Below are 26,090 nucleotides of genomic sequence, written 5' to 3'. Positions count from 1 at the left end.
ACCGGTCATTTTTGAAACACCCTGTAACAACAACATAATGAAAACGATATATTGCTACTGATCGTAAAGATGAAGTATTGAGTTGTAGACGTGTACAACAAAAAGACTGTTACACATGCAGCATTCAGGCAAAGCCTTCTTCAAAAAAGGAAACATATGCAGATTCATTTACACAAGCGAGCACAGTTCATCTGCTGGCAGCTCGGACTGGAAATTCCGGTCCACACACACACACACACACACACACACACACACACCCTCTCTCTCTCTCTCTCTCTCTCTCTCTCTGAAGCACCAAAGAAACTGGTGTAGGCACAGGTATTCAAATACAGAGCTATGTAAACAGGCAGAATATGGCATGGTGGTCGGCAACTCCTATATAACACAAAAAGTGTCTGGCACAGTTAGATCAATTACTGCTGCTACAGTGGCAGATTATCAAGATTTTAGTGCGTTTGAACGTGGTGTTGTCGATGCATGAGTGATGCGACACAGCATCTCCGAGGTAGTGATGAAGTGGGAATTTTCCTGTACAACCATTTCACAAGTGTACCACAAATATCAGAAATCCAGTAAATCATCACATCTCCAACATCCATGTGGCCGGAAAATGATCCTGCAAAAATGGGATCAATGGCGACTGAAGAGAATCATTCAATGTGACAGAAGTGAATCCCTTCCGCAAATTGCTGCAGATTTTAGTGCCATGCCATTAACAAGTGTCAGTGTGCGAACCATTCAACGAAACATCATCGATATGGACTTTCGGAGCTGAAGGCCCAATTGTGTACCCTTGATGACTGCACAACACAAAGCTTTATGTGTCGCCTGGGCCCTTCATCACTGACATTGGACTGTTGATGACTGGAAACATGTTGCCTGTTCGGGTGAGTCTCATTTCAAATTGTATCTAGTGGATGGATGTGTATGGGTATGGAGACAACCTAATGAATCCATGGATCCTGCATGCCAGCAGGGAACTGTTCAAGCCTTGGAGACTCTGTAATGACCAACAGCTGGAGACAGCATCTACCATAAAATATCTAGGAGTAATTATCCAGGCGACTTTAATTGGAATGACCATATAAAACAGACAGTGGGAAAAGCATACACCATACTCAAGATTCATCAGAAGAATCTTAAGGAAATGTAACACATCCACGAAAGAAGTGGCTTACAAGGCGCTTGTTCACCTGATTCGCCGGGGTTGTTCATCTATCTGGGATCCCTATCAGGTAGGACTGATAGAGGAGATAGAGAAGCCACAACGAAGAGCGGTTGGTTTCATGACAGGATTGTTTAGCTGGCGAGAGAGCGTTACTGAGATGCTAAACAAACTCCCCTGCCAGACGTTGCAGGAGGGACGTTGTGTATCACGGAGAGATTTACTACTGAAATTTCGGAGGAGCACTTTTCAGGAGGAGTCAGACAACATATTACTTCCCCCCCCCTCCCCCCCCCCCCCCACCCCTTATACATATCACATATTGACCACTAGGAGAAAATCTGAGAAATTAGAGCCAATACAGAGGCTTACTGACAATCATTCTTCCCACGCACTCTTCTCGAGTGGAACAGGGGTGGAGGGATCAGATAGTCCTCCGCCACACACCATTAGGTGGCTTGCGGAGTATGATGTAGATGTAGATGAATGGGGTGGAGTGTGTATAGTTGGTGTAATATGGGACCCCTGATATGTCTAGATAGGACTGTGACAGATGACACGTACGTAAACATCCTGTCTGATCACCTACATCCATTCATGTCCATTGTGTATTCCAATGGACTTGGGCAACTCTGGCAGGACAATGCAATACCCCACATATCCAGAATTGCCCCAGGAACACTCTTCTGAGTTTAAACACTTCATCTGGCCACCAAAGTCCTCAGACATTAACATTATTGAGCATATCTGGGATACATTGCAATGTGCTATTCAGAAGAGATCTCCACCCCCTCATACTCTTATGGACTTATGGAAAGCTCTGCTGGATTCATGGTGTCAACTCCCTCCAGTAGTACTTCAGATATTAGTCAAGTCCATGCCATGTCATGTTGCAGCCCTTCTGAGTGCTCTTGGGGGTCCTACACAATATTAGGCAGATGTACCAGTTTCGTTGGCTCTTCAGTGTGTATATCTGCGACTCAACATGTCATCTTTACAATGAGTAGCAATCTGTTCTTTTCATTATATTGTTAATAATCAAACTGGAGTTGCGATTGTTTGCTTATTCTTCCCCACTCATATCATCATGGTCACTTCTCAGTCTGTAATCTAAATGTGCAACCAATTACTTATTACTAGAATCTCACACCAGTAACTGAAGACTGGCAGTTACTCGTGTGATTCATGGTGCACAGGTAAACATAAAAAAAGATCTGAAGTTTCAAGTTTTTGAGCTATAGATATTTAGGTGAGACTTACACATGCACACCTAGACTGAAACATGTAACTATCTGTTTTGTGTGCCAAAAGCAGGAACAAGATCGGGGCTGTGTGTCTCAAATGCAGTAGAATTAATATTTCCTTTCCTTATGTTAAGCTTCAGAGTAGGGTGCAATCCATAAGAAATAGTAATCCACACACTTCAAAAGATTCATGCTGTTCTGAATAAGATAACATGACACAACAAAGATAAAGTTTATCAGAATCAGAATGATATTGACAGTGGAACAGTGATTATAGGCATATTGTTCATACTTTTGACATATAATCAATATAGTAACTTGCTTAGTGACTGTTGTCTTCACTTAGTTATAACTGCAGGAACAGGTTAGGGCTGTAAACCAAGAAAAAATGATAATCTAAACCCCTACATTCTTCATCTGTTAGCTCTCACCGACACTTCTTGTTCTGCAAACATCTGTGGCTAGAGATTCTGTTAATGAACAGATTTATGAAACAGAAAGAACAACACAGGTGACTGAAATGCAACTGGGTATACCAGTAATAGGTATAGCTGAGTAAAAGTCCCACAACTTTAGCAAGGAAACACAAAACTACACAAGTAACTCCCAAAGTTCTACACCAAACTTTTATAAACATATTGCTGCATCAGAAGTACACAAATGTATTCAAGCACTGCAGATGTCATATGAAGGCTGCACCTTCCTACGGGACAAATGTTAGCTGCTCATTTATTTGTTGTGAGATATGTAAAATGCCTTTCAATAATGAACAGGTAGCACACATACTAAAGTAATGATAGTTTAATAATTATGCTTTTGACTTATTTTCTCTGTTTTTTATATGTGGTTCTTCCCTTCAGCTTGTATCTTGTCTACATGGGTAACTGTAGCTGTAATTGTGATAAGTAAAAAACATATTACTAATCTAAATACTTGTTAATTTCTGGCATTAACAACAGGTTATGGAACCACATGCCAGGTTGTACACTACGATAAATAAAGGTGGAAAAGCTAATTAATGAATTCAATACATGATTCACAGTCGTGGCTCATGAGATCAAGAAGTACAGGATAGCGTTGTCTGAGGGCATGAACTTTAGCAACTGGAAATTTGGAATTATTGAGTTTTGTGGAAAAGTCCTACATAAAATGTGTACAGAATGACCAGTTGAACAATTCACACAAAAGAAAGCTCTTCTGGGAGAACTTAGCAAAAATGATAAAAAAATGTGTCACAAATAATCTAAAGAATTTCAGGCCGGTATTTGGAGTATGGCAAGAACAAAGATACTGCCTATGATTTGTGGAATTTGCTAACTCTCACTTTTGAGTGGAGAGGTAGGGCTATTCATCTATACTCTGTTGACAAAGATGTTTAACTCCAATGATAATACTACTGAAAATATTTTTTTAATACTACTTAAAATATTTTTTTAAAGATCTGATGAGTTTGTACATGATTTGAAAGCACTGGGTGCTAATATTGAAGAAACTGCTCTGGAGACCTAGTCAAGTGAGCGATTGAAATTGAGTTTTGTAAAGGCTATACTATTAGATGAAGAAACAAAACATAATAATTCTAAAGGTAACAAAAAGTCATTAGATGAATTTCTTTGTTTGCAGCATTTGTCTCTCAGCAAGGTCAAGTGTTCAAGCCAAACATCCACTTGAACTTAGATGAAGTACTGTGCTTGATGCCCACCCGGCTAGCCATGTGGTCTAACACACTGCTTCCTGAGCAGGAAGGCATGCCGGTCCCCGGCATGAATCCGCCCACTGGATTAGTGTCGGGATCCTGTGTGCAGGCCAGCCTGTGGATGGTTTTTAAGGTGGTTTTCCATCTGCCTCAATGAATGTGGGCTGGTTCCCCTTATTCTGCCTCAGTTACACTATGTCAGTGATTTCTGCGAAAACACTGTCTCCATGTACGTGTACACCATAGTTACTCTACCATGCAAACATTTGGGATTACACTCATATGGTATGAGTTGTTCCTGGTGGGGGTTCACTGGGGGCCGAACCACACAGGCTGCGGTGGGGTGGGTGGACTGCTGTGGCCTGTTGTGGGATTGTGAACCACTGAAAAATACACGATACACAATGTGCTTGGTCCTACAATGTGTTTCTTTTCATGGAAAGAAGTATATAATGACTTTCACTAATACTTATACTCACTTTACAGCAGCTTACTCTCTCCAATCAAAGTCTGAAGTGTTTCATTGTTTTAAAGTATACTATGGAATGATTACTGCTCATTTTAACATGAAAATCAGCAGATTTACATGTGACAATTGTCCTGAATACATTTAAAAAGGAATGATGAACTTCACCAAAGAAAAGGGACTGCAGTTCTAGTTTACATAAGATAAACATCTTAGCAAAATGGAGTGGAGGGCACTAAATTGTAGTATCACTGAAAAGGTTTGTTGTATGATTCTTGGCTGCAGACTTGGAAAGCAGTTTGGTCCACAACAATATTGGAATTTGTTTCTATCACTAATTGTAGTCCATCTTGGGCTTTGGATGGAGAAATTCCAGTAATGCTATGGCATGGAAATAAGCCTAATTTTAAGAAATTATATGTGCTTGTGTATGATGAATATTTGTACATTTCAAAGAAATTATTGGCAAGTAAGTTTGATTTCAGATCATAAAAATGTTTCTTGACTGGATATTGTCCAAATGTTTACAGATTATGGTGTCCCAAACAACACAAGATTGTATTTGTAATAGATGTAATTTTAAAAGAAGATAAGTTTCTATTTGAAAATGAAAGTAGTAATGACTGGATCTTGAAGGAGACTATTGAAATGGACAACATAACACAGAATATAGCAGAAGAGGGCACCAGAATGAAACAAACATTGAGGGAATTTGTAATATTACCCTCCCACTCATTACCCTCCCACTCCCACATATTACCCTCTTCAACAGTTTAGAAAGCTTCAAGATGTGTAAGATATACAAAAAAACAATTTTTTACTTATCTTCATTTCCTTGTTGTTGGCTGCAGTGCATCTAGGGATAGATTCTTGAGGTTGAAATTTTTTTAGCTTTGCGGTTTCCAGTTGACATAATAAATGATGAAGATTTGCCTGCCTTACTCTTGAATTTTATTTTCTTGTCACATTTTTTCAATATCACACCACCTTTGCAATTTCCATGTCTATAACACCACAAGTTATGAGGGGCATTCAAAAAGAAACAAGCTGGAGGCATAATTACAGAAACCAGTACCTGTATGTTAGAAGTATTGACCCTGGCTGTTGAGGCACTTGTTCCACTGTGGCACAAGGTGGTGAATGGCTGTCTCATAGAATTCCTGGGGCTGTGATGTTAACCAGTTCCGCACATGCAACTGGATGTCATCGTGTGAGGTGAATTGTTTGTCACTCAGGGTGTGATGTGGGGTCCGAGTGGTGTACTGTCAAGTGGGGGCTGTCTCAGGGATGAGTGTTGGGGCCACTCCTGTTCCTTATTTATATAAATGATATGCCCTCTAGTATTACGGGTGACTCTAAAATATTTATGTTTGCTGATATCCCTAGCTTGGTAGTACAGGATGTTGTGTGCAACAATGGCTCGGTTTCAAATAGTGCAGTAAAAGACCTAAGTTCATGGTTTGTAGAAAATAAACCAATGCTAAATCAGAGTAAGACTCAGTTTTTACAGTTTCTAACGCACAATTTAACAAAACCTGATGTTTTAATTTCACAGAACGGGCATATGATTAGTGAAACTGAACAGTTCAAATTTCTACGTGTTCAGATAGATAGTAAACTGTCGTGGAAAGTCCGTGTTCAGGATCTTGTTCAAAGGCTTCATGCTGCCATTTTCACTATTCGAACGGTATCAGAAGTGAGTGATCGTTCGGCACAAAAATTTGTGTACTTTGCTTATTTTCATTCACTTATGTCATATGGTATTATATTTTGGGGTAACTCTTCACATTCTAAAAGGATATTTTTGACTCAGAAATAGGCGGGTCGGGCAATATGTGGTGTAAGTTCACAAACCCCTTGTCGACCCCTGTTCATGAGTTTGGGTATTTTGACATTGGCCTCTCAATATATATATTCCTTACTGTCATTTCTTGTTAACAATATTAGCTTATTCCCAAGAATATGCAGCTTTCACTCGGTTAATTCTCGGCAGAAATCAAACCTGCATTTGGATCGGACTTCCTTAACTCTTGCGCAAAAAGGTGCGCAGTATACTGCTGCATCCATTTTCAATAAACTGCCACTCGAATTCAAAGATCTTAGCAGTAATCCATGCACTTTCAAATTGAAACTAAAGAATTTCCTCATGGATCATTCCTTCTATTCTGTTCAAGGAGTTCCTTGAAAAATTAAGCTGATTCTCATTGTATTGTTGATTGCATTTACTTAAACTTATGGACTGACTTTTTCAGGTTCATAAACATTTATTTTTACCTGTTATTAATTTTATGTTGTAATTTCATGTACTGACACGTTCCAAGACCTTGGAGGTTTGCTCCTCAATTTGGTCCTATGGAACTTGATGTGTAAATAAATAAATAAACACGGAGGTATATAGACATTTGTTTTTTCCTTGCTCTATTTGCGAGTGGAACAAGAAAGGAAATGATTAGTGGTGCTGGGTACCCTCCACCATGCACCATACAGTGGGTTGCAGAGTATCTATATAGATGTGGATTTGACAGTTTATGAAGGAAATCAGATTTTGACAATTGGAAGCTGACAGATATCTCTATGTTGAAACCACTGATGATTATAATACTTATTTGCTACTTTATATACATGATGTAATTTCTGGCAATCTTAAAAGAAAAATCAAAGGTATTGAGAAGAATTTAAAATTAAAATTTGAAATGAAAGAACTCAGAGAAACAAAATTATTCTTTGGAAGAAATACGCAGATGACCAATGGCAAAATATTTCTTGGTGAATGTGTTCATCTTGAAAACTTATTGAAAAGATTTAACATAGAGGATTGGAAACACTATAAAACACAAATGAGTGTCAAACTCAATGAAAATAGTTGTGGTGACATGGTTGTAAATAAACTGTACAGAAAAATAATAGGTTGTTTGATGTATTTAATGACAGCTACAAGACCAGACATAAGTGCTCCAGTTTAATATTTTAGTACACATCAGTATAATGTAAATGGGCAGATAAAAAATTTACTCACCAAGTGGGAGACCTTGCGAGGGGCCTGAGGTTTTAAGGAGGGACTGCAGGTCAGTTTGAATCACAGGAATATGATCTTGATGGCAGATGCTGTAGGTAGAGGTTTCAGACAGCTGGCATAGACCTTCACTAACACACTAACATACGCCTTTTGGTCAAGTATCACAGTGGTAGATCCTTGTCTATGGGGAGGATAATGATGGAGTCATCAGCTTTTAGGGAACATAGAGTTTGGAGTTCTGCAGAGGACAGGCTAGACTCATGTTGTAGGGACCTGAGGACTGGTTGTGAAGCAATGCTGGATGTGAGGAGTTCTTTTAAAGCTTGTGAAGGATTCTGGATAAAGTTGGGATCATGGTTGGAACTGATCAAGGCAGGGATCACTGTCAGGTTTGCTGTTGGAAAGGTTTTGGGACTGGATTACAAAGTGATAGTCCCAGTTGACATTATATGTAAAGGAATGTAGGTCCTTCACCAAAGCAGTATGGTTGAATGCAAGTTTAGGGCTGAAAATGAGACCCTTGGATAATACAGATAATTCAGTGGGGGAAAGTGCTTTGGATGTGATGTTGAGAACACTGTACTGTTGTGACTGGTTCTTGTTCCCTAAAAGCTAATGACTCCATCATTACCCTCCCAGCAGACAAAGGATCTACTACTGTAGTACTTGACTGGCAGGAGTATGTTAATGAAGGTCTACGCGAGCTGTCTGACACCTCTACATACAGCTTCTGCCATCAAGATCCCTGTCATTCAAACTGTCCTGCAGTCCTTCCTAAAAATCTCAGGCCCCTCACAAGGACTTCCATTTGGTGAATCGATTTAGTATCTATCCATTTACATTATATTATCAATAATTGATTATTTTCATTGTTTTAGTGCATATAAAAATAAACCAAAAGAATTCTACTGGAAAGATTTGAAATGAATTCTTCAGTATGTTATATTAAAGGAACACTTGATGTTGGTCTGTGTCATAAAAAGGGAAATTCAAATGCTCATCCTGCTATGTTGATTCTGACTGGGAATGTGAAGAAGATAGAATATCTACAACAACATACATAATCGAGGTTTTTAGAAATCCTGTTTGTTGGATGGAGAGTCATCGTCAGATGCAGAAGTAACTTCAGGTGTGCCCCAGGGAAGTGTTTTGGGTCCCTTGCTGTTCATATTGTATATTAATAACCTTGCAGCCAAATTAATAGTAAAATCAGGCTTTTTGCAGATGATGCAGTCATCTTTAACGAAGTACTGTCTGAAAGAAGTTGCATAAATGTTCAGTCAGATCTTGATAGGATTTCAACACAGTGCAGTGATTGGCTACTTGCTCTGAATGTTCAGAAATGTAAAATTTTGCACTCCACAAAATGAAAAAAACATAATATCCTATGACTATAATATCAATGAGTCACTGATGGAGGGTAAAGTCAGTGGTAGATGTTGGTTTATTGGTAGAATACTGGGGAAGTGCAAGCAGCTTGCAAGAGGTTGCTTGCAAATCACTTGTGCAACCCATCTTAGAATATTGCTCAAGTGTATGGGACCCATACCAGATATGACTAACCCAGAATATTGAACGTATACAGAGAAGGGCATCACAAATGGTCACAGGTTTGTTTAATTCGTGGGAGAGTGTCACAGAGATACTGAAGGAACTGAACTTGGAGACTCTTGAAGACACATGTAAACTATCCAAAGAAAAGCTATTAACAAAGTTTCAAAAACTGGCTTTAAATGATTACTCTATGGATATATTACAAACCCCTATGGACCACTCACATAGGGTTCATGAGGATAAGATTAGAATAATTACTGCATGCACAGAGGCATTCAAACAAACATTCTTCCCACAGTCCATATGTGAATGGAACAGGAAGAAACCCTAATAACTGGTACAATGGAACACATATTCTGCTGTGCACATCATGGTGGTTTCCAGAGTATACATCTAGATGTAGACAGGAGACAGACGTGTTTCACTATCTTCAGTAGAAGCAGAACACATTGCTTCAGCAACAGCTGGAACAGACATCCTATGTCTGAAGAATCTTCTTGAAGAGTTTAAAATAACTCTGTAACCTCCCGCAGTTTTTGAAAATAATCAATAATGCATTGTCTATTACAGAAGTGGGAACATAGATGACTCAAGCACATGGATATTAAATACAATTTCATATGTTAACTGTGAAATGGACATCTGAATGTTCAATACATTAGCTCTCAGTAACAAGTGGCAGATAGTTTAACAAAAGCTACTATGAGTGTACAGTTAAATATACTGTGTCTGAAGATGGGATTAGTGAAATTTGCAGACAGTTAATGAAATTATTACGTCAAGGGCCTTATGCTAAGGCAAACTTAACTCTCACTACCGATTCGGTTTTAATCTACAGTTCATAACCAATAGATTGTGGTCAGAGTCCACATCTGCCCCTGGAAATGTCTTACAATTTAAAACCTGGTTCCTAAATCTTTGTCTTACCATTATATAATCTATCTGATACCTTTTAGTATCTCCAGGATTCTTCCATGTATAAAACCGTCTTTTATGATTCTTGAACCACGTGTTAGCTATGATTAAGTTGTGCTCTGTGCAAAATTCCACCAGGTGGCTTCCTCTTTCATTTCTTACCCCCACTCCATATTCACCTACTACATTTCCTTCTCTCCCTTTTCCTACTACCGAATTCCAGTCACCAATGACTATTGAATTTTCGTCTCCCTTCACTATCTGAATAATTTCTTTTTTTTCATCATACATTTCTTCAATTTCTTCGTCATCTGCAGAGCTAGTTGGCATATAAACTTGTACTACTGTAGTAGGCATGGGCTTCGTGTCTACCTTGGCCACAACAATGTGTTCACTGTGCTGTTTGTAGTAGCTTACCCGCATTCCTATTGTTTTATTCATTATTAAACCTACTCCTGCATTACCCCTATTTGATTTTGTATTTATAACCCTGTATTCACCTGACCAGAAGTCTTGTTCCTCCTGCCACAGAACTTCACTAATTCCCACTATAGCCCACTTTAACCTATCCATTTCCCTTTTTAAATTTTCTAACCGATTAAGGGATCTGACATTCCATGCTCCGATCCGTAGAACACCAGTTTTCTTTCTCCTAATAACAATGTTCTCCTGAGTAGTCCCCGCCCAGAGATCCGAATGGGGGACTGTTTTACCTCCGGAATATTTTACCCAAGAGGACGCTATCGTCATTTATCTATACATTAAAGCTGCATGCCCTTGGGAAAAATTACGGCCGTAGTTTCCCCTTGCTTTCAGCCGTTCGCAGTACCAGCACAGCAAGGCCATTTTGGCTAGTGTTACAAGGCCAGATCAGTCACTCATCCAGACTGTTGCCCCTGCAACTACTGAAAAGGCTGCTGCCCATGATGTATGGGAAGGGTAAATTGGCTGGGGAAATAGCAAGAAAGTTAAAGGGGGAGTCACTGTCATGAGTAGTAAAATACCAGTGGTTATAGCGTTCAGAAAAGACCCTTTTTTAGAGTAGGGAGGACAGAAAGAAATCAAATTTTAAGAGAGGTTAGAACTGAGACAAACCTTCAGTTTGAGAAAGAAATCAAAAAACATAATTCCAGCTTATTACAACAGCTATTGGTTAAGAATTTTCAACAGTCAGCAGATATTTTAACTCTACCCAGTTTTAACTCAGTTAATGAGAAATGTCAGCTATATTTATTGCATCAAAATATTTGAGGACTGAGAAATAAAATTAATGAATTAACTATCTGCATAAATGAAATAGAGTCTTCAAACCCAGCTGACATAATCTGCCTCTCTGAACATCATGTGACCACTGGTATAGAACTTTTAAGTGTTACGGTGTTTGGGTTAGCATCTCACTTTTGTAGATCAGAAATGGAGAAAGGAGGAGTTACCACATTCATCAGGAACTGCCATAAATTTAAGAACATAGACATTCATAAATTTTGCCTAGAACAGCATATGGAAGCATGTGCAACAGAAGTAGAATTTCACAAAAAATCCTTCATAATATTAAGTGTATATCAAGCACCTGCAAGTAACTTTAATCTGTTTGTAAACCACTTTGAAGCTGTACTGGCCCATTTAACCACCAAAAACAAAGAAATAGTGGTTGCTGGTGATTTCAATGTAGATTTCCTTAAAGACTCTCCCAGTAAGAACTTATTTGAGTTAGTAACACTATCATTCAACTTAATTTCCACTGTAAAATTCCCCAGTAGGGTAGCCAATTGCTCACAAACAGCCATTGATAATATCTTTAGAGAAAAGTCCAATGAACGAAATTATATTACAAAACCAATAGTCAATGGCCTCTCAGACCATGACATGCAGTTTCTTCTGTTAAATGTTCATACTGAACTGGATATTAAATCTGTTAAATCTGAGCTCAAGAGGGTAATCAGTAAGCCAAAAATTGATTATTTTAGGACACTCCTCAGAGTCATTCACTGGACTGATGTTTACGGTGCTCATGGCATGAATGAAAAATATAACATTTTTGCTTATTCGAACACTGCTTTCCCCCTAAACTTACCAAGGTTAGAGCAAAGTCTACAAAGAAGCCATGGATTACTCAAGGAATAGGGGTATCTTGTAAAACAAAGAGAAAACTGTATCTGTCAGTCCGAAACAGTTCCGATGTTGATGCTATAGCACATTACAAGAAATACTGCAAAATATTAAAGACTGTAATACGGACGTCAAAGCAAATATATTACAAGGAAAAGATAGTCATATCAGACAACAAAATAAAGACAATATGGGATATAGTGAAGGAGGAGACCGGTAGAACCAGACATGAAGAGGAACAAATAGCATTAAGAGTAAATGATACATTGGTGACAGATGTGTATAGTGTTGCAGAACTTTAACAAACATTTTTTAACTGTTACTGAAAAGATGGGGTTGTGAAGATCTGTAGATGCTGCTATGGAATACCTCAGACCAGACATTTCAAGTAACTTCCATAATATGAATTTGACCCTCACTACTCCAACAGAAATAATGTCCATCATAAAATCTTTAAAATCAAAACATCTAGTGGGTATGATGAAATATCAACAAAGTTAATTAAAGAATGTGATTCTGAGCTAAGTAACGTATTAAGCTATCTGTGTAACCAGTCGTTTATCAGTGGTATATTTCCTTAATGGCTGAAATATGCTGAAGTTAAGCCACTGTTTAAGAAGGGAGATAAATAAATAGCATCAAATTTCTTATCTCAAATAACATACTGTCAAAGTCACAGTTTGGATTTCTAAAAGGTTCTGATATTGAGAAGGCTATCTACACTTACAGTGAAAATGTGCTTAATTCATTAGACAAAAAATTGCAGGCAACTGGTACATTTTGTGATCTGTCAAAGGCATTTTACTGTGTAAATCACAATATCCTTTTAAGTAAATTAGAATATTATAGTGTAACAGGAAATACTGCAAAATGGTTCAAATCTTATATCTCTAGCAGGAAACAAAGGTTGTTATTAGGAAAGAGACATGTATCAAGCTATCAGGCATCATCCAACTGGGAATTAATTACATGTGGGGTCCCACAAGGTTCCATTTTGGGGCCCTTACTTTTTCTTGTGTATATCAATGACCTTTCATCAGTAACATTACCAGATGCCTAGTTTGTTTTGTTTACCGATGATACAAACATTTCAATAAATAGCAAATCAAGTGTATTCTTAGAAAGATCAGCTAATAAAATGTTTGTGGACATTAATCACTGGTTCCTAGCCAATTCCTTGTCACTAAACTTTGAAAAAACACACTACATGCAGTTCAGAACTTGTAAGGGTGTCCCACGAGTATATGTCTAAGATACGATGACAAGAAGATAGAAGAAATGGACAGTGTTAAATTCTTGGGATTACAGCTTGATAATACGAGGGCCGTTCAGAAAGTAACCTCCGGTTGATTTAAAAAAATACACCAAGTTAAATAAAAATATTTTAATATATACATCTTACAACTACATCTTTGCACTATTTTTCTACATAGTCTCCATAGCGATTGAGGCACTTATCGTATCTCTTCACAAGCTTTGAAATTCCTTCTGCATAAAAATCACCCGCTTGTGCCTGGAGCCAGCCTGTGACCACATCTTTGAGCTCTTCGTCGTCATCAAACCGCTGTGACCCGGGCCATTTCTTCAAATGCATGAAGAGGTGATAATCACTTGGCGCCAGGTCTGGGCTGTAAGGTGGATGGTTGATAACGTCCCACTTGAAGGACTCAAGAAGAGCCGTTGTTCTGCGAGCAGAGTGAGGACGGGCGTTATCGTGCAAAAAAACGATACCGCAAGTCAGCATACCACGGCGTTTGTTCTGTATAGCCCGTCGTAACTTTTTTATTGTTTCACAGTATACGTCTTGATTAATGGTCGTACCACGTTCCATGAATTCAACCAACAACACCCCTTTGGCATCCCAAAACACCGTTGCCATCAGTTTTCTGGCAGAAAAATTTTGCGAAGCTTTTCTCGGTTTGGTAGGCGAATTTGAATGTGCCCACATCTTTGATTGTTCTTTTGTCTCAGGGTTCACATACTTAACCCAGGTTTCGTCACCGGTCACGATTCTGTTTAACAATGGTTCTCCTTCGTCCTCATAACGTGACAGAAAGTCTAATGCAGAGGCCATTGTTTGAGTTTTGTGGCAGTCGGTAAGAATTTTGGGCACCCATCGTGCACAGAACTTACGGTAACCCAATCTTGCTGTCACTATCTCGTACAAGAGAGTCTTAGAAATCTGTGGAAAACCAGTAGACAACTCCGACATTGAGAAACGTCGATTTTCACGAACTTTTGCATCAACTGTCTGAACGAGTTCGTCAGTCACCAATGATGGTCTACCACTCCTCTCTTCATCATGAACGTTTTCTCGTCCACTTTTAAATCAACGTACCCATTCACGGACAACTCCTTCACTCATAACTCTTGGTCCGTACACGGCACAAAGCTCACGATGAATAGCTGCTGCAGAATATCCTTTGGCTGTAAAAAACCTTATGACAGCACGCACTTCACATTTGGTGGGGTTTTCTATTGCAGCACACATTTCAAACTGCCACAAAAACTAAACTAGCACAGGTACGACGTTCACTCGACCACGGCTTGATGCCGACTGACCTGTTAAGTGCGTGAACGCACAGATGGCGTCGCTACTCCCCCCACAACCCGCACTGTGACCGATCGGAGGTTACTTTCTGAACCGCCCTCGTAAATTCAACTGGGAGGAGCACACCACAGAACTGCTGAAACATCTTAACAAATCTCTGTTTGTAATGCAAATTTTGTCAGACATAGGGGATATAAAAATGAAAAAGCTGGTATACTTTCATTCCATAATGTCATATGGGATTATTTTTTGGGGTAATTCATCAAGCCAAGCTAAAGTTTTCAGGGCACAAAAAGGGGAAGTAAGAGTTATATGTGTATTAACTCAAGAACATCCTGCAGAAGCCTCTTTAGGGAGCTAGGGATACTAACTACTGCTTCCCAATATATTTATTCCTTAATGAAATTTGTCATAGAAACTATATCACTTTTTCAAACCAACAGCTCAATTCATGGAATCAATACTAGAAATAAGAATAATCTTCACAAGGATTTAAAGTCACTTAGTCTTGTACAAAAAGGTGTGCATTATTCAGGAACACACATTTTCAATAACTTGCCAGCATCCATAAAAAGCTTAACAACCAATGAACTTCACTTTAAGAGAAGCCTAAAGGACTTATTAGTGGCCAACTCCTTCTACTCCATTGATGAATTTCTCAGTAAAACCAACTGATTTGTATATAAAGTACAATATAACTTCTGCACAATTTCAGTGCAGTACAATTTCAGTGCAGTAATGTGTTTATTGTAAATATGTGTGTGTGTGTGTGTGTGTGTAAGTACAATTTAACTTCTGCGCCATTTCAGTGCAGTAATGTGTTCATTGTAAATAAGTATTACAGTAGTTGTATTACATGTTTATTACCTTATAAATAAATAAAAAACTTTTTTATTTTAAATTCAGTGCATTAGTATTTGTAAAATGACTCTTTCATATAGTGTTCATTAAAAAATGACAATCATTCCATTTGGGACCTGTGGAATGGTACATTATCTTATTTGTTTTAGTTGTAAATATTTGTTATGTATTGTTGTTTTTCTAACAAGTTCCACGTCCTGGAGGACCTCCTCACTACAGATCAATTGGAATGAAAGTAAATCTAATCTAATCTAAAGGTGAAATACCCTCAGACTTCAAGAGGCATATAATAATTCCAATTGCAAAGAAAGCAGGTGCTGACAGGTATGAATATTACTGAACTACCAGTTTAATGAGTCATGGCTGCAAAACATTAACATGAATTCTTTACAGAAGAACAGAGAAACTGGTAGAAGCTGACCTCAGGGAAGACCATTTTGGATTCTGAAGAAATGTAGGAACACATAAGGTGATACTGACTCTACAACTTCTCATAGAAGATAGGTTACGAAAAGGCAAATTACATTTATAGGATTTGTAGACTTACAGAAAGCCTTAGGCAATGTTGACTGGAATACTCTCTTTGAAATTCAGAGGGTAGCAGGAGTAAAATACACGGTGTGAAAGGCTATTTACAACTTGTACAGAAACCAGACTGCAGTATTAAGAGTTGAGGGGCATGAAAGGGAAACAGGAGTGGAGAAGGGGGTGAGACAGGGCTGCAGCCTGTCCTCACTGTTATTCAATCTGTACATTGAGCAAGCAGTAAAAGAAACCAAAGAAAAATTTGGAGTAGGGAATGGAGAAGAAAAAAAAGCTTTGATGTTTGCTGATGACATTGTAATTCTGTTAGAGACAGCAAAGGACTTTCAAGAGCAGTTGAACAGAATGGAGATTATGTTGAAAGGAGTATATAAGATGAACATCAACAAAAGCAAAATGAGGATAATGGAATTTAGGCAGATTAAATTAGTTAATGGCAAGGGAATTAGATTAGGAAATGAAACACTGAAAGTAGTAGATGAGTTTTGGTATTTGGGAAACAAAATAACTGATGATGGCTGAAGTATAGAGGATATAATATGTAGAATGGCAATGACAAGAAGAGCTTTTCTGAAGAAGAGAAATTTGTTAACATTGAGTATAGATTAAAATGTCAGGAAGTCTTCTCTGAAAATATTTGTGTGGAGTGTAGCCATGTATGGAAGCGAAATATGAATGATAAACAGTTTAGGAAAGAAGCGAACAGAAGTCTTTGAAATGTGATACTACAGCACAGTGCTGAAGATTAGATGGGTAGATAATGTAACTAATGAGGAGATACTGAATAGAACTGAGGAGGAAAGAAATTTGTGGCACAATGTGACTAGAAAAACGGATTGGTTGGTAGGACACATTCTGAAACATCAAGGAATCACCAACTTAGTACTGATGGAAAGTGCGGAGGGTAAAAATAGTAGAGGGAGACCAAGGTGCGGAGGCTAAAAATTGTAGAGGGAGAGCAAGAGATGAGTACACTAAGATGCAGGTTGAAGTAGTTACTCAGTTATGAAGAGACTTACACAGAACACAGTAGCATGGAGAATTCCATCTAACCAAACTATGACTGAAGTCCGCAACAACAATAACAACCACAGTTTTAGGGGTGCAAAGTTTATTGAAACAGGAAGTGAATGGATATGAAATCCTTAATTCAAATTGGAGTACTTGCTGTAAGAACAGGTTAGTCACAGGTGGTGGTGGCACATTTATTACAGTAAACAACTTCATAAAATGCAGTGAGGTTATCATGGAGTCCAAATTGAATTAATCTGTCCTTGTTATCCTATAATATTGTAGAACTGAATTCAAGTACCACAAGGCGAGCAAACTATTACTATACTTACAGGTTCAGATAGATTTAACTGCTATTTTACAATGAAACATTTCACATACAAAGCAAACAAAATCCTCCTATAGATGAGTTCATTATACCTTCAGAAGTTCACATCCCATAAGAAGAGGAGCGTAACTGTTGGATCAAACTGCAGTTATTGTACTAACAGCGATACTGAGAATGGCCCACAATCTTCATCTTCACCACTGTCCTCCTCGGTGTTGTTGATAGTCAAATGGCCTAGCTAGAAAGTTATGGAATATACTTGTTTATTGATCAATATTATGAGAAGGATTAGTGGAGATGGGGAGTCACAGATAGGCACAACAAAAAGACTCTCACAGTTAGAGCTTTCGGCCATTAATGCCTTCATCAACAATAGACATGCATACGCTTGCGCGCACACACACGCGCGCGCACACACACACACACACACACACACACACACACACAAACGCAACTCACACACATATGATAGTGCATTTGTGTGAATGTGTGTGTGCACGTATGTCTGTCTAATGTTGACGAAGGCTTTAACGGCCAAAAGCTATAATTGTGAGACTCTTTTTGCTGTGCCTATCTGCAACTCAGCATTTCTGCTATATGGTGAGTAGCAACTTTCACTCTCATGATACTGTTACATTCCAGCCTGGATTTTCCATTGCTTGCTTACAGTTCAAGTGTTTTATTTAGTCTATATAGCATCAATATATTGTGTAGGCCATATTATGAATTATGTTTGATATTGTAGCGGAATGTTTCGGAATTTGAGTATGATTGTAGCAGAAATAATGTATTTTTGGCTGGGAGCATGGATGCAGAAGAGGTGTAAGAATGTATTTGAGTATTGGTGTGGCTTTTGTCCTTGCAATGGAGGTGTCTCTCTGCCGCTTTCCAAGGCACGTGGCTGTTGTGGGGAGCAGAAGGGTGGATATAGCAGCAAAGGAGGTGAGTTGCGATCCTCAGTTATTTCAGTCTGCTGTCACCCTGCATGCTCCGGCCTCGCTGTTGAAGTACAGAGTCATGTGCCCGTGGGAGGAGCAATGGTTTCAAGTGACAGACAATAATCTGCTTCCAGCTAGCATTCACCGAGCTAGGATACATAACTGAACACAATTTCGTCATGTGACCAAGTGAATTAAATGAATGGCAGTGTTTTACAGTTCTACATGCTGTTGTCAGTTCAGTGGTAGCAATGAGTGTATCCTCTCTTGTATCCCATACGACACTGCAGTGCCTGTGTTATTCTGAATGCGATGCAAAGGCAATGCAGCAACGATAGTTATTGTGAAATACATGAAATGTATTTGCAACATCGAATATAGACAACCACTAGCTGTGGAACGGAATGACGACAATGGAAATTTGTGCCGCACCGAGACTCAAAACCAGATTTCTCACTTATCACTAGTGGTCGCCTTACCATTTGGTTATCCGTGCACAACTCACGGCCGTACCCAAACTTCCGTGTGTCATCAACTGTGCATCTACAACTTGTACCGGTACATCCATCATGTATATTCCTGTACAGGTGAGACACGTTGCTTGAAAGTTGCTTGCCCATTGCATGCAGATAAATATGATATTGCAGTGCCTGTACGATTCTGAATACGATGCAGAGTCCCTTTGGATACTTAAGTGACACTGTTGACACCAGGAAAACGACTTTCCAGTATCATATCTCACCTGTACGGAATATACATTATGGATGTACGAGTACAGGTTGTAGGCGCACGGTTGACAACATATGAAAGTTTGTGCCTGGACACGAGTCGTGCACAGATAGGAAAATGGTAAGGCGGCCGCTCACGATAAGCGAGAAATCCAGGTACGAGGCCCATCACGGCGCAAATTTTCGTTGTTGTCATTCCATTCCACAGCTGGTGGTTGCCTATATTCGCTACGTTGCCTCTTTTTGTGAAAGGCCACATTTCTCTGTATCCGTTGCTGAAAGAGCAGTTACGTTTCGCTTTGGGCATCACAAATCAATGAGAACTCACACACTATAATAAGACACACAGGCACTGCAACAGCGTACGAATTCATGGTTCACACTCAACAATATGAACAAGTAAATTCTGGATGTTATACAGCTTTGCGATTGCGAGAAATAAACTACAGAACAACAGGTGATTGCCGATTAATCGAGACGCATGGGCAACCTTAGCCTGTCGTGAAGTGTAACGTACTTTGTAAATAGCGCTAGTGAGTGTTGTTGTCAGTACAAATTTGCAGAAAATCGGGACAGGTAGTTAAAAAAGAAGAGTACATACTTCTTAAACCTCCTACCGCACCGTACAGCAAGTTCCTTGCTTACCGCCTTCTACGCATTCATTTTCATGTAGCTGACCATTTTTAAGTGAGTGGCCACTATATTTCGAATTGTTCGCTGTGCCTATAAGTCGTCCCAGCTGAGGCTTCGTGGGACGTGTTGCGGCACACTTTAAAAAATCGGGATGCCCCCGAAATTCGGGAACGTGGCACATTTACGTATTATCAACCATCTGGTTGGAAAAACACAAAAGATGGTATGCCATCACAGTATTCAAATATCTGAACACTGGTTTTTCTGGCTATGTGAATGCAGCTAGTAAAAAATTGTCACGGTAGTCTGAGATCGGTACAAAATTCGGAGTACGGTATACAGTATGCGCTGCTGCTTCAATTCATAAAATTTTACTGGACGGTACCTTCACTTATTATATAGAAGTAGAAATGCGTAAAAAAATAAGAGCTGCTTTACCTGCAACTGGCCCTGGAGTAAAACGGAACATTCCCTGTGCGTAGGTGTGAGATGTCGACGCCCACAAAGAGCGTGCAATCATATCACCAGTAAAACTTGTAACGAAAATTTTACAGTTCGCACAAATTCTTCGGCAACGAGAGAGGGATGCCCGCAGCTTGTGGTCTAGTGGCTAGCGTTGCTGCCTGTAGATCACGGGGTCCCGGGTTCGATTCCTAGCCGGGTTGGGGATTTTCTCTGCCCGGGGACAGGGTGTTTGTGTTGTCCTCATCCTTTCATCCTCATCATGATTTGTGACAGTGGCTCGATTGGACTGTGAGAAAATTGGACTGTGTAACAATTGCGACTTTGTACGGGCTCCGATGACCGTGCAGTTGAGCATCACACAAACCAAACATCATCATAGGAGGGAGGGATCAGGTGAACACCATGCACATAGAAGATGCTGAGATTGCATCAAGACATGCGCAGAACATCTTCGTAGTTTGGTTTTTGTTCAACTCTTAACATTTATAACTCTTACGATTTTACTAGAGAATACGGATGTCGTCGTTACGTAGCTGTTCGTACACTAGCCAATGTTTGTCATACAGTGACTAATGTCGCTGGAGCGAAAGTGGGGGGGGGGGGGGGGGAGGTGGCAGGGAGCATTGGTGTTCCTTCCTCTCTTAAGAAAAAATGATCTTCACAATCAGAACTCGGATCCCTGCTTAGCACAAAGGCAGACATACGAGTTAAATATCAGACTGAAGAAATATACAAAACATAATGGACACTGACTAGTAGCAAGTGTACTGCGAACCATTTGCTGTGAAGTCTCGAAACGATTTCACCGTTGATTCCAAGAGTAACCACAGCCGAGATCCTGTGTATGCTTTCGCTATCAACGTTTTAACACAATATAATCTATTGTCATAGTATAGTCCTGTTTTACCTTCATATTTCACAACTTAACGTACCATTTTCTTTTGGTTCCGGGATTGGCATTTCCTCCTAAAAAGGAAAAGAGACATACATAATCACTCTCTAATCTATCTTGCATATAACTCGTACTAAGGATTCTGAATTTTTTTCTGGTGTCTGTATTGCGATAATTTTGAAAGAAATGGGCTTTACTTTGAGAAGTGAAAAGGGTTTCACATTTATGAAGAAGCGAAACTCTCCGTCGCATTTAACTAAGGAAATCTTCCAGGAACTGCTTGAAACTTACCAGCCTTAAATCATCTATTCCATACAAAACAGCTGACAAATTCCTGTCTTCGGCTGTCATTTCGAACTACCTTCACAACAGTTAACACAAATATGTTGTACTATGAAATGAACTCTACCAGACCGTGGATTACCACAAACGACGCGAAACGCACCTAGGTGACTGACTAATTTTTCTCTTTATTCACGTGGTGCGTACTCTTATCAGCCACGTAGGGTGTCAGACGACCATATAACATGAACTTGACAGGAGCATACACTGTATGTAAGCTGCAGCTTTATTTTCTTGTTAGTACAGAATGGAGATACGAGTTGACGAGTGCAGAGAGAATAATTCTTCGTCATACATAATAGGCAACATCTGAAACAGATTCAGTCAGAAAGTTACATTTTAACATACATCATCGATCTAATACAGTCTCTCCAAATCTCTCGCCCCCTCCCCCTCTCATTCTCTAGCACACAAACCACTTTCCCTTCCTACACACACGCACGCATACGCACACACACACGCACACGCATCGCGGCCACACTAGATCGTCCAGCAGAGTCAAAATAATCCTTCTACATCTACATCATATTCCGCAAGCCACCTAATGCTGTATGGCGGAGGTTCTTCCGGTGACATTAACTAATCTCCCTTCACTTTCCTCGCCACTGGCGCTTGTGAAGAATGATTAACGATAAGCCTCTGGATTACCTCTAATTTCTCGAATTCTCTCATCGTAGTCATTACGCGAGATGTGCGTGGGAGGAAGTAATATGTTATCCGACTCTTCCTGGAAAGTGCTCTCTCGAAGTTTCAGTAACAAACCGCATCGTGAAGCACAACGCATGTCTGGTAACAACTGCCAATGGAGTTTATTGACCATCTCGGTAACACACTCCCGCCGACTAAACCATCCCGTGACGAAACGCGCCGCTCTTCATTGGAGGCAACATATCTCTATGTCTTCTTTCAGTTCTGTCTGGTAAGGATCACATATTGATGAATAATACTCAAGAATCGGTCGAACAAGCGCCTTGTAATAAATTTTTTTCGTGGATGAGTTACATTTTCTAAGACTGGTCTTCTAAATCCCAGCCTGTCATTTGCTTTCTTTTATATGGTCGCTCTGGATAGTTACTCTTACATTTTTACGGTAGATACTATTTTCAACTTTTTCTAACCTGTAGTGTATTATACAGCAGTGACATTCTTTTCCTGTGTACGCGCATTATGTTATATTTATTTACGTTCAGGGTCAACTGCCAGAGCCTGCACCATTCAGTTCTCTGCAGGTCATTCTGAAATCGATACTGTCTCCTGGCGTTGCTACATTGTTACGAACAACCGCATCATCCGCGAACAGTTGTAAAGAGCATTCGACGCTTTCTGCTAGACCAGGACCGTGCAAATAGCGGCCCGCTGGCTGTATGCACTCCGCTAACGGTTTTTGTGCGGCCCGCCAAGGCTTTCAGAAAAATCCGACTTGTGCCGAGGCTTTCTTCCCGTGAGCGACGGAAGATTTCATTACGACGGCCAAGTCATTACGCATGTGCACTGTATGTACTATTCGCGCAGAGGTTTTCTGGTTGATCTGGTTTATTTCCATTTCGTCTGTGCAAAAGTAAAGATGTTGTTGTTGTTTGTTGTGGTCTTCAGTCCTGAGACTGGTTTGATGCAGCTCTCCATGCTACTCTATCCTGTGCAAGCTTCTTCATCTCCCAGTATCTACTGCAACCTACATCCTTCTGAATCTGCTTAGTGTATTCATCTCTTGGTCTCTCTCTACGATTTTTACCCTCCACACTGCCCTCCAATGCTAGATTTGTGATCCCTTGATGCCTTAAAACATGTCCTACCAACCGACCCCTTCTTCTAGTCAAGTTGTGCCACAAACTTCTCTTCTCCCCAATCCTATTCAATACCTCCTCATTAGTTACGTGATCTACTCACCTTATCTTCAGCATTCTTCTGTAGCACCACATTTCGAAAGCTTCTATTCTCTTCTTGTCCAAACTAGTTATCGTCCATGTTTCACTTCCATACATGGCTACACTCCATACAAATACTTTCAGAAACGACTTCCTGACACTTAAATCTATACTCGATGTTAACAAATTCCTCTTCTTGAGAAACGCTTTCCTTGCCATTGCCAGTCTACATTTTATATCCTCTCTACTTCGACCATCATCGGTTATTTTACTCCCTAAATAGCAAAACTCCTTTACTACTTTAAGTGTCTCATTTCCTAATCTAATTCCCTCAGCATCACCCGACTTAATTTGACTACATTCCATTATCCTCGTTTTGCTTTTGTTGATGTTCATCTTATATCCTCCTTTGAAGACACTGTCCATTCCATTCAACTGCTCTTCCAAGTCCTTTGCTGTCTCTGACAGAATTACAATGTCATCGGCGAACCTCAACGTTTTTACTTCTTCTCCATGAATATTAGTACCTACTCCGAATTTTTCTTTTGTTTCCTTTACTGCTTGCTCAATATACAGATTGAATAACATCGGGGAGAGGCTACAACCCTGTCTGATTCCTTTCCCAACCACTGCTTCCCTTTCATGCCCCTCGACTCTTATAACTGCCATCTGGTTTCTGTACAAACTGTAAATAGCCTTTCGCTCCCTGTATTTTACCCCTGCCACCTTCAGAATTTGAAAGAGAGTATTCCAGTTAACGTTGTCAAAAGCTTTCTCTAAGTCTACAAATGCAAGAAACGTAGGTTTGCCTTTTCTTAATCTTTCTTCTAAGGTAAGTCGTAAGGTCAGTATTGCCTCACGTGTTCCAACATTTCTACGGAATCCAAACTGATCTTCCCCGAGGTCGGCTTCTACCAGTTTTTCCATTCGTCTGTAAAGAATTCGCGTTAGTATTTTGCAGCTGTGGCTTATTAAACTGATTGTTCGGTAATTTTCACATCTGTCAACACCTGCTTTCTTTGGGATTGGAATTATTATATTCTTCTTGAAGTCTGAGGGTATTTCGCCTGTTTCATACATCTTGCTCACCAGATGGTAGAGTTTTTTCATGACTGGCTCTCCCAAGGCCATCAGTAGTTCTAATGGAATGTTGTCTACTCCCGGGGCCTTGTTTCGACTCAGGTCTTTCAGTGCTCTGTCAAACTCTTCACGCAGTATCGTATCTCCCATTTCGTCTTCATCTACATCCTCTTCCATTTCCATAATATTGTCCTCAAGTACATCGCCCTTGTATAAACTCTCTATATACTCCATCCACCTTTCTGCCTTCCCTTCTTTGCTTAGAACTGGGTTGCCATCTGAGCTCTTGATATTCATACAAGTGGTTCTCTTCTCTCCAAAGGTCTCTTTAATTTTCCTGTAGGCAGTATCTATCTTACCCCTAATGAGACAAGCCTCTACATCCTTGCATTTGTCCTCTAGCCATCCCTGCTTAGCCATTTTGCACTTTCTGTCGATATCATTTTTGAGACGTTTGTATTCCTTTTTGCCTGCTTCATTTACTGCGTTTTTATATTTTCTCCTTTCATCAATTAAATTCAAAATTTCTTCTGTTACCCAAGGATTTCTATTAGCCCTCGTCTTTTTACCTATTTGATCCTCTGCTGCCTTCACTACTGCATCCCTCAGAGCTACCCATTCTTCTTCTACTGTATTTCTTTCCCCCATTCCTGTCAATTGTTCCCTTATGCTCTCCCTGAAACTCTGTACAACCTCTGGTTCTTTCAGTTTATCCAGGTCCCATCTCCTTAAATTCCCACCTTTTTGCAGTTTCTTCAGTTTCAATCTGCAGTTCATAACCAGTAGATTGTGGTCAGAATCCACATCTGCCCCTGGAAATGTCTTACAATTTAAAACCTGGTTCCTAAATCTCTGTCTTATCATTATATAATCTATCTGATACCTTTTAGTATCTCCAGGATTCTTCCAGGTATACAACCTTCTTTTATGATTCTTGAACCAAGTGTTGGCTATGATTAAGTTATGCTCTGTGCAAAATTCTACAAGGCGGCTTCCTCTTTCATTCCTTCCCCCCAATCCATATTCACCAACTATGTTTCCTTCACTCCCTTTTCCTACTGACGAATTCCAGTCACCCATGACTATTAAATTTTCGTCTCCCTTCACTACCTGAATAATTTCTTTTATCTCGTCATACATTTCATCTATTTCTTCATCATCTGCAGAGGTAGTTGGCATATAAACTTGTGCTACTGTAGTAGGCATGGGCTTTGTGTCTATCTTGGCCACAATAATGCGTTCACTATGCTGTTTGTAGTAGCTAACCCGCACTCCTATTTTTTTATTCATTATTAAACCTACTTCTGCATTACCCCTATTTGATTTTGTATTTATAACCCTGTAATCACCTGACCAAAAGTCTTGTTCCTCCTGCCACCGAACTTCACTAATTCCCACTATATCTAACTTTAACCTATCCATTTCCATTTTTAAATTTTCTAATCTACCTGCCCGATTAAGGGATCTGACATTCCACGCTCCGATCCGTAGAACGCCAGTTTTCTTTCTCCTGATAATGACGTCCTCCTGAATAGTCCCCGCCCGGAGATCCGAATGGGGGACTATTTTACCTCCGGAATATTTTACCCAAGAGGACGCCATCATCATTTAATCATACAGTAGAGCTGCATGTCCTCGGGAAAAATTACGGCTGTAGTTTCCCCTTGCTTTCAGCCGTTCGCAGTACC

The 26,090-nt window shown here is 39.7% G+C and overlaps 1 protein-coding gene across 1 annotated transcript in view; it reads right to left on the bottom strand.

Annotated features, from left to right (window-relative positions):
• Positions 1 to 21,544, bottom strand: part of LOC126187969 (sorbitol dehydrogenase-like) — a 123,971-nt gene extending 102,427 nt beyond the window's left edge. Inside the window, exons 1-2 of the mRNA XM_049929355.1 lie at positions 21,407 to 21,544; positions 21,156 to 21,189 (exon numbers count right to left, since the gene is read on the bottom strand). Of these exons, the coding sequence (XP_049785312.1) occupies positions 21,156 to 21,189; positions 21,407 to 21,466 (94 nt within the window). The 5' untranslated portion in view covers positions 21,467 to 21,544. The remainder of the gene's footprint in view (positions 1 to 21,155; positions 21,190 to 21,406) is intronic.
• Between the last annotated feature and the right edge of the window lie 4,546 nt (positions 21,545 to 26,090).

Source organism: Schistocerca cancellata, chromosome 5 (assembly GCF_023864275.1).
Source record: "Schistocerca cancellata isolate TAMUIC-IGC-003103 chromosome 5, iqSchCanc2.1, whole genome shotgun sequence".
Lineage (NCBI taxonomy): Eukaryota > Metazoa > Arthropoda > Insecta > Orthoptera > Acrididae > Schistocerca > Schistocerca cancellata.
Note: the sequence above shows the minus strand (reverse complement) of the source record. Positions and strands in the feature narration are given on the sequence as shown.